This window comes from Coregonus clupeaformis, chromosome 4 (assembly GCF_020615455.1).
Source record: "Coregonus clupeaformis isolate EN_2021a chromosome 4, ASM2061545v1, whole genome shotgun sequence".
In the NCBI taxonomy this organism is placed as follows: Eukaryota; Metazoa; Chordata; class Actinopteri; order Salmoniformes; family Salmonidae; genus Coregonus; species Coregonus clupeaformis.
This window is the reverse complement of record NC_059195.1, coordinates 8,402,730-8,413,106: the sequence shown is the minus strand read 5'-3', so window position 1 is coordinate 8,413,106 and position 10,377 is coordinate 8,402,730. Positions and strand designations below refer to the sequence as shown.

The following is a 10,377-nucleotide window of genomic DNA, read 5'->3' as shown; positions in this document are numbered from 1 at the left end:
CCAAATTGGAGATTTTTGGTTCCAACCACCGTGTCTTTGTGAGATGCGGTGTGGGTGAACGGATGATCTCCGTATTTGTATTTCCCACTGTAAAGCATGGAGGAGGAGGTGTTGTGGTGTGGGGGTGCTTTGCTGGTGACACTGTCTGTGATTTATTTAGAATTCAAGGCACACTTAACCAGCATGGCTACCACAGTGTTCTGCAGCGATTTGCCATCCCATCTGGTTTGGGCTTAGTGGGACTATCATTTGTTTTTCAACAGGACAATGACCCAACACACCTCCAGGCTGTGTAAGGGCTATTTTACCAAAAAGGAGAGTGATGGAGTGCTGCATCAGATGATCTGGCCTCCACAATCCCCCGACCTCAACCAAATTGAGATGGTTTAGGATAAGTCGGACCGCAGAGTGAAGGAAAAGCAGCCAACAAGTGCTCAGCACATGTGGGAACTCGTTCAAGACTGTTGGAAAAGCATTCCAGGTGAAGCTGGTTGAGAGAATGCCAAGAGTGTGCAAAGCTGTCATCAAGGCAAAGGGTGGCTGTTTGAAGAATCTCAAATATATAATATTTTGATTTGTTTAACACTTTTTTGTTACTACATGATTCCATATGTGTTATTTCATAGTTTTGATGTCTTCACTATTATTCTACAATGTAGGAAATAGTGAAAATAAAGAAAACCCCTTAAATGAGTAGGTGTTCTAAAACTTTTGACCGGTAGTGTATGTGAGGGTATACAAATGTAAACAAGGTTTGAACTGATTGTTTTAGTCAAATATTATATATGTTTGGGCTTCTTGCAGTCAATTTGCAGTCTACACATTATTTGTAATTATGTTCCGGCCCCCTGACCATCCACTCAAGACAAATATGTTCTACCTGATACTTCATTGCACCCACCTGGTGTCCAAGGTATATATAATTATGTGATTAGAGGGGAACAATGAAAACAAGCAACCAAATCTCGCTTACGGCCCCAAAAGGCTAGAGGCGGCTCTGCATCAACAGAGGGCTACCTTTTTTCTTAGGAGCTATACGTTGAACATCTCTACTGTAACGTATTCCAAAACAAACCCCAATCTCAGTAAAAACTGTTTACATCCTTGAATTTTTGAAGGAATAACTGTTTATATCCTCGGTTATTGGAAATTGAGATTTAGAATGTGATTTCCGAGTTATCGTAAATGATCTGAGAACAGTTTCTTGAAGTGCACGTCATTATTGAAGAGAAGAATGGTTTACCCTCACTTGTACATTAGCCTTCAACAGCTTTTAGCTTGCCATTTCCTCCATAGGTTCTATTAACGATACAAGGGAGGGATTTTCATTTTGTTTATTGGAGTAGATTCCATTTGTAAATAAATTGGATCCCTAGAGGATCTCTGCTAAAATCTGTGTAATGTGCTTTCCTGTCGGGAAAGTGCCCATTAAAATAATTGTCTATACACCTATCTGGAACGCTCCATGTTATGTTATTCTGTTACAACATTAGGAAAATGAGAACCACATTTGTAGATATTGAAATGTATTATGATCAAAAGTAGGCAAACTATGTGAAACAAATTTTACTGATTGCAAAGTATTTAAATACTGCTACTACTAGTGAAATGGGGTTGCATCTTCTAGTTGCAAAGGGGCAATTGCAAATTATACCCAAACTCCTGGATTTTCCACTATAATGTTTTAGATTGATACCAGAGCAAGGTTTGGTCCATAGGAGGGTAGAATTCTCATGGGAGTGATATGTGATGCTGTGAAAGCTGTTCCCATGGCTCATTCTACCACTCTGGTCTCTTAACTGCAGTGCATGGGCACACAGCCAAATGGGATGGCACTTTCTCGATTAGGTCCTCTCTCTTTCTCTTTAGTATAACTTGCTCTACCAGTCTAATTTCCTACCATGTTTTCAGATATGATATCAGTCATAGTGCCAGTGCTAAGTGGGTAACCACAGAGACATCAGAGAGGGTTTTAGATGTTGGAGAGGATGGGACATAATGTACAGTACCAGTCAAAAGTTTGGACACACCTAGTCATTCCAGGGTTTTTCTTTATTTTTACTATTTTCTACATTGTAGAATAATAGTGAAGACATCAACTATGAAATAACACATATGGAATCATGTAGTAACCAATAAAGTGTTAAAAAAATCAAAATATATTTTATATTTGAGATTCTTCAAAGTAGCCACCCTTTGCCTTGATGACCGCTTTGCACACTCTTAACACTTTTTTTGGTTACTACATGATTCCAAATGTGTTATTTCAGTTTTGATGTCGTCACTATTATTCTACAATGTAGAAAACAGTAAGAATAAAGAAAAACCCTTGAATGAGTAGGTGTGTCCAAACTTTTGACTGGTACTGTAGCTACCAATATATTGGACAATAAACTCAGCAAAACATGGCTGCATGTGAAATAGACATAAATGAACTCTGATGGGATTAGTGCAGTATGTATGGAAAGGATTGTCTGGGTTTGTGAGAACTGGAGTACTGAATGCTGCTCTCTACATGTATTTTGATCTTGCACAGGCAACCTAACCCCTCCTTGACTCAGTTATCTGTAATCTGTCTGTACCGAGGTAAGCACGAAGGCCTGTCTGGGTTGCTGCCCTTTAAAGGGCGGCTGAACTTCCTGATTTGGCCTCGTTTTCGATTTGGTTCATTAAGAAATGCTTGCAGCCATGATGAATTCAAAACGTGAGTTGGTTTTGGGGTGTGGTTTGATGTGGGTGTCTTGTGCGTGTTCGCAGGTGGGAAGAGTTAGCCAAACGTCTTTCGCTAATTCGCTTCAGCCGTCTAGTGTGCGACCGTGGCAAAATTGGTTTGACTTTGGATAGCCTATCTCCGGTGCTAGTTAGGGACCATCAATAAATTACACAATGTAAATTACACTATTTTCACATTGCACACCTTTTAGTTTTCTAATTAAATGCTTTCAATATTACAATTTCTACAATGTATATATTTGGTTTAAGGTTTTTAAGTCATTGAAATTTGGAGTTATTAGAATTGTAACATATTGTACCATGTGTAATTTACTGATAGTCCCTAACTAGCCACATAGGGATATCCAAAGTCAACCCAAATTTACGACCGGTATTGCGATCGAGTCGCATGCAGCTGCAATCCGAATTGATGATTACTTTCTGTGGGCATGTAGGCAGGATTGAAACAAACACAACCTTAATTTACGCTGTGATGCCGTCACGACCACAAGTCTCACAAAACTCTGTTTTGGACGTGACTAACTTTATGACCATAATTATCCTATTTACACCTTGTAGTCAATTTTGACAATAGAATAAATGTTTCTGACTCATATCGATGCCACGTAGGCTGTTTTCTAAATGTGAAGTTGGTTTTTAGGGGCATTTGCTCTTTAATCCAGGGAGAGGAGTGAATCGAATCTGCAGTCAGCTGATATATAAGGGAGAGTGTGTGGAGACAGAGAGCAAGACATTTAAAGTGAGAGGCAGCATAGTGAGGCAGCATACAGGAAAATGATAAAGGATAGCGAAGAGAGCAGCCTTGGAAAAAATTAACAGCCCTCATCAGATGTGAGGGGGGAGGAAAAGAGAGGGAGTGGCAGGAAAGGAAGGAAGGAGAGGGGGGAGGTGGAGGGGGTAGGAGTGTACCAGCATGCGGCAGTGTTGTCTGGGGATCAGTTTTCACAGACAAAGCAGGCAGAGTGGAGCCTGGTGGACAGAGAGGCTGACACTGAGCCAGCTTTCCTCTGGACACTCCCCATCTCCCTATGCTGGGCTAGTGGTCTCAGGACACACCCTGAGCGTCCTATGTTCTGGAGCTTTCTACTGGGCCTGCTACCTCCAACAGACTCCCATCTCTGGAGGCCTTTCTGGGGGCCAGCTATCTTTGGGCACTCCCTAATTCTAGTCTGGTCTAGAGCCCTTTCCTGGACTGGCTCTCACCAAACATCACCAATCTATTCTGGAGCTCTTCACAGCAGTGGCAGCCCCAACTGAGCCAGGGCAAAGACCTAAAGGAGCGGTCTACAATTTGGTAAGTCTCCTTTTTCTCCTTTGACCCTTCAAATTACTTTACAGAAACTCACTCTGATTTTGTCCCCATCTATACACTACAGTATATGTTCAGCAGAGGTTGTGGTTTAGTATTGTTTTTGTTGGTTTGATGATAATATACCCCCTTGGTCCCTGTTTTAATTCTGTCTCATATTACAGCATCTGGTTCTACTTTGTTGTCCTTCAGCCAGCCATCCTCCCTCCCTGGCACAAGCACATTTTACATGCATGAAAAATGTGTTTATAGGATTCTTCACAAAGCTCCTCCTGAAGTGTAGAACCTCCCTGTGAGGGTCGAGCACAGAGCTTTCATGAAAGGGGAAGTTGAACATTCCTGTGGATATCACAGATGGTTATAATAAGGGGAGCTTGTAGTGGAGACATATGGGCATAATAATGAGGCTGCCACTTCACTGGGCGTACAGTATTTCTATATTACTTTGAGTAGTTTTTAGTGTGAGGATGAGACCGATTTACCAGTGAGTCATGATTCTGTGCATGTGCGTGTGTGTGTGTGTGCGTTGACCACCCTCTTGCACGTGGACGGGTATTAGTCAAATCCCCTGAAAGAGTTCTCTGTCCGAAACATTCTTGCCACCGCCACCCAAATAACATAACATAGAAGTTTATTCATTGGCTAGAACCATATGACTTTGTGTGTCTGCATGAGCGTGTACTGTATGTGTAGAATATACTGTAGTTATAGAAGGGGTCCAGGAAAATGACCACTGCTTTGTGCGAGTTCTGTGTCTGCCTCTTCTTTAACATCTTTTCACAAACATCACACAACAATCAACAACATCACTGGGGTGGTTAAAAAGTATCAAACAGATAGTTTCTTTGCCTTTGCTACACTTTTATTGCTGGGTAAAGAGTTGATATTTGCTAACAGTGGGCCTGGAAGGGAAAGTATCTGTGGTATTTTCAACAGTGGAACATTGACCTTGCTGTGAACAGTTGAAAACAACCCCGGAAGATACTTAGGGGGTCTTATATTGCCATTGTTCTACAAAGGTTGTAAAATGACAATGTGAGGATAGAGAGCCATTGAAAAGCCAAAAAATAAGGGAGAGTAGCCATTTGAACTATCCCTTTATGGAACATTTGTCTGTTGTTCAGAGTGTGAAATGCAATAATCCTTGTGAGTTTCCTCTCGGCGAAGGTTTAAGAACCTATTTCCAAAGGGACTAGACAGCTGAGCCAAAAGTTGTCATCATTAATAGGCTTGGGTGGTATCCAGATTGTCATACCTTCATACCGACCTTGTGCCATACCGGGATATTCAGTAATACCAGCACTGAACACAAGGGGAGCTATTTTCAAACCCCACTGAGCCTTTGTAATCTGAAGGTAAGACATGCTAAGAAGTACATGTAAAATCCCATAGAGAATGCTAACTAAATGCTAATCTCTTGGCTGTTTCCAAATGCCATGGTATACACGGTATACCGCCTAAGCCTAGTCATTAACACAGAGAGTCAGGGACATAGAGAAAATACAGGCGACTTACAGTTAGTGAGTGCATACATTATTTTTAAATTTTATTTTCATACTGGCCCCCCGTGGGAATCGAACCCACAACCCTGGCGTTGCAAACGCCATGCTCTACCAACTGAGCTACATCCCTGCCGGCCATTCCCTCCCCTACCCTGGACGATGCTGGGCCAATTGTGCGCCGCCCCATGGGTCTCCCGGTCATGGCCGGCTACGACAGAGCCTGGATTTCGAACCACTGCGCCACACGGGAAGCATATGACTTGATAACTGCCCGTTACTTTAATTGAGATGTTTTAGATTCATGAATGTGATACCTGGTTGTTATGTGAATTATTTAACAAACTATTTCAGTTTCTCTGTGCGTCTCCCAAAAGGTATACAACCTTACATGATTATTGGTGTTGTATCGGTAACCTGGAGTTTATAAGGCTCCAGAACGGATAGAGTTACAGCAAAATCTACAGTTGTTTGTGACTTTTGACTTTACTAATATTCTATTTCTCACACATGCTACTTTAATTCCTTCTGGTGTACTTTTTGTATTTGTTTAACCCGGATTATTTGTTAACTGTTCAATAATCTCTTACAGGTTCCATCCCATAGGTGTACTTTAAATAGTTCCTTCTATTTCAACACCGGGTAGTTTCTTTTGGTAATGGCCCATTACCGTGAATCGTTACGGACCCACCAACAGGTTGACTAGTCCCCCAGAATTATCTCCTACTCTACGGAGCAGTCTATCCTCACAATGTAATCTTGATAATTCCTGACAGTCAACCCCAAATTTCACTTAAAATGGCTACGCATTGATCAATTTGCTACTTTTCAATATTTTAGCAAGTCCTCAAATCAATTTCACCAAGTTAATGAATAAAGACTACTGACCTTATCCTTGCAGCCGAGATTCAATGTAGGTTTGGATTCCGTCACCGTCTCTGTCATTAATCAGGTGTCCTCTGGCCTGTTTTAACCCTTAATGTCAAAGGGCAGGACTTTCTATTTACGAATGTATCATTCGCCCGTCGACGGTTTTCAGAGTTACCTGGAATGACAGAAACAGGGTATTGGAGTCCGGCTCAGAAGGACCAAGCTGTTATGTGAATTATTTAACAAACTATTTCAGTTTCTCTGTGCGTCTCCCAAAAGGTTGTAAGTCTTTTGGGATATAAGTAACGGCCAGAGTCCCGGTCTGCATAGTCAGAGATATTTATTCATTGAGAATTCTGCCATCACAATTTCAGAGTCCATCTTTTATACTCATACGTCATACAAAAAGAAATCCCTCCCCTCTGTAGGCGGGCTGTAGTTTTCCACTCTAAAACTGCTCTACTGACCTTCAGTTCACACACACACACATATACACACATGCATACACACATACATACACACACACACACATATCCTACTCCCTGCATTACTCAGTTATTGCCGTTCTCACAATATTCTGCACCATGTTTTCATAACAGTTTCTCCCCTCCCTAAATTGGGAGGCCTCTTTATCTTAGTTTCTCAGTTGTCTTTGTTGTCTGGCCTAACTCTTACTCACATTGCTAAAAAGTGGCTCAATGCCATCGCCTTTACTGGTCCTACACTCACACATTTCTAACACATTATACACAGTTTCAGGGTGTAATAATTAGTCATTAATAATTAATATATCACTGGTTCATTCCCTGTATTGACCAATGAGAGTTCTGCAGTGCAGGGTGACTCAATTGAATCAATACAGCACACAGACTGTATGAGACTAAGAGACCGTAATCTCCCGAGTGGCGCAGCGGTCTAAGGCACTGCATCTCAGTGCTTGAGGCGTCACTACAGACCCCCTGGTTCGATTCCAGGCTGTATCACAACCGGCCGTGATTGGGAGTCCCATAGGGCGGCGCACAATTGGCCCAGCGCCGGTGTAGGCCGTCTTTGTAAATAAGAATTTGTTCTTAACTGACTTGCCTAGTTAAATAAATAAATAAAAATCAGTGCAGCACAGAGACTGTCAATCATTTACCCCCCCTCCCTCTTAGCCAATCAGTAGATGGATAGAGAAAGCAAAAGCCTGATTTGGATTTCTAAGCTCTGCAGGTAACCCAGTCATAATGTTGATGACACAGTTAGAACAATTATTCAGCCATGGTGGGCCACACTGATCAGCAAGTAGGGTGGAAATTAGTTTACCACCGCTAATAATTTGTAGAGCCTATGCACTTGTTTCACTATCACAGCGTAATAGGTATCGCAGCAATTCTTTTTGTCCTCTTTTTTTGGCAGGATATCCCCAAGTGCATGTGTCAAGGCTGTTCATGGATTCTCCCCAAAGCTTGTGTAAGTTGATGGGTACTAAAATGTTGCATGAGGAAACAAGCAATAATACAATTGTATTTTCTTTGATAAAATCTTAAAAATGAACAGCCTCCATTAAACAGAATAGAGAAACAACATTGGGGTCTCAATTGACCAAATATGGACTGTATTTGTAAACACGACGGGTCAAGATAACCCATGACCCCTAACACCTGATCCTGCACAGTTGTCAAGGGTGACAAGGACCTCCAGGTGATGAAGGCGGGGGCCATGTTGAAGAAGGTCAAGTCCAACTCGTGGAAGAAGCAGCGGCATTTCCGGCTACAGGAGGACGGCCAGACCATCTGGTACAAGTCCAGGTGGGCAGGAACAGGCCACTCCACATGTGAGTAACGGGGTGTGGGTGGCGGGAGGGAGCACGGATGAGACGGCATAAGAATTAACCACAGACTGTACATACTGTAGATAACTGAATTGACGGCCATATTATTTCTCTTTTGAAAAAAGGATGATGCATACAATCATTCCTTGAGAAATCACTTTAGCATTGAAAAAGCCTAAGTATGTCTTCACATACAGCGCCTTGCAAAAGTATTTTTCCCCCTTGGCGTTTTTCCTATTTTGTTGCATTACAACCTGTAATTTAAATGGATTTTTATTTGGATTTCATGTAATGGACATACACAAAATAGTCCAAATTGGTTAAGTGAAATTAAAAAAATAACTTGTTTCAAAAAATTCTAAGAAATAAATAACGGAAAAGTGGTGCGTGCGTATGTATTCAACCCCTTTGCTATGAAGCCCCTAAATAAGATCTGGTGCAACCACTTACCTTCAGAAGTCACATAATTAGTTAGATTGCACACAGGTGGACTTTATTTAAGTGTCACATGATCTGTCACATGATCTCAGTATATATACACCAGTTCTGAAAGGCCCCAGAGTCTGCAACACCACTAAGCAAGGGGCACCACCAAGCAAGCGGCACCATGAAGACCAAGGAGCTCTCCAAACCGGTCAGGGACAAAGTTGTGGAGAAGTACAGATCAGGGTTGGGTTATGAAAACATATCCAAAACTTTGAACATCCCACGGAGCACCATTTAAATCCATTATTTAAAAATGGAAAGAATATGGCACCACAACAAACCTGCCAATAGAGGGCCGCCCACCAAAACTCACAGACCAGGCAAGGAGGGCATTAATCAGAGAGGCAACAAAGAGACCAAAGATAACCCAGAAGGAGCTGCAAAGCTCCACAGCGGAGATTGGAGTATCTGTCCATAGGACCACTTTAAGCTGTACACTCCACAGTGCTGGGCTTTACGGGAGAGTGGCCAGAAAAAAGCCATTGCTTAAAGAAAAAAATAAGCAAACACGTTTGGTGTTCGCCAAAAGGCATGTGGGAGACTCCCCAAACATATGGAAGAAGGTACTCTGGTCAGATGAGACTAAAATTTAGCTTTATGGCCATCAAGGAAAACGCTATGTCTGGCGCAAACCCAACACCTCTCATCACCCCGAGAACACCATCCCCACAGCGAAGCATGGTGGTGGCAGCATCATGCTGTGGGGATGTTTTCCATCGGCAGGGACTGGGAAACTGGTCAGAATTGAAGGAATGATGGATGGCGCTAAATACAGGGAAATTCTTGAGGGAAACCTGTTTCAGTCTTCCAGAGATTTGAGACTGGGACAGAGGTTCACCTTCCAGCAGGACAATGACCCTAAGCATACTACTAAAGCAACACTCCAGTGGTTTAAGGGGAAACATTTAAATGTCTTGGAATGGCCTAGTCAAAGCCTAGACCTCAATCCAATTGAGAATCTGTGGTATGAATTAAAGATTGCTGTACACCAGCGGAACCCATCCAACTTGAAGGAGCTGTAGCAGTTTTGCCTTGAAGAATGGGCAAAAATCCCAGTGGTTAGATGTGCCAAGCTTATAGAGACATACCCCAAGCGACTTGCAGCTGGAATTGCTGCAAAAGGTGGCTCTACAAAGTATTGACTTTGGGGGGGTGAATAGTTATGCATGCTCAAGTTTTCAGTTTTTTTGTCTTCTTGTTTGTTTCACAATAAAAACATATTTTGTATCTTCAAAGTGGTAAGCATGTTGTGTAAATCAAATGATACAAACCCCCCAAAAATATATTTTAATTCCAGGTTGTAAGGCAACAAAATAGGAAAAATGCGAAGGGGGTGAATACTTTCGCAAGCCACTGTAGGCCCCGATTCCGACCAGAGTTAAGTGCGTGTAACTTTTTATGCACTTCTCTCTCAATGCATATTCTGACCTTGAACTTATGCATGAGAATAGCATGCTATTCACCCACTTAGTCCGGGTAGAGATCTAAGAAATGAAAGGTGCAGAAGTGTCTACAGATAAGCCATATTCTGACCTTGACTTAACTCCCTCATAATTACGCCACCTTTAGGCGTGAGGTGAATAAGGTCGAGCAAACCTGCCGGTTACAAATGGAAAAAGCATCTACTTTTTTTTATTCAGATATAAATAGCAGCATTCTCCATGCGC

The 10,377-nt window shown here is 42.0% G+C and overlaps 1 protein-coding gene across 2 annotated transcripts in view; it reads left to right on the top strand.

Moving 5' to 3' along the window:
• plcd4b (phospholipase C, delta 4b) overlaps nt 1–10,377 on the top strand; it is a 44,499-nt gene that overhangs the window by 11,964 nt on the left and 22,158 nt on the right. Inside the window, exons 1-3 of one of the 2 annotated variants that reach the window (XM_041864055.2) lie at nt 3,660–4,027; nt 7,810–7,863; nt 8,069–8,227. In XM_041864055.2, the coding sequence (XP_041719989.2) occupies nt 7,842–7,863; nt 8,069–8,227 (181 nt within the window). In that variant the 5' untranslated portion in view covers nt 3,660–4,027; nt 7,810–7,841. Of the gene's footprint in view, nt 1–3,659; nt 4,028–7,809; nt 7,864–8,068; nt 8,228–10,377 lie in introns of those variants that run through there. The other variant, XM_041864048.2, reaches the window with a different exon arrangement.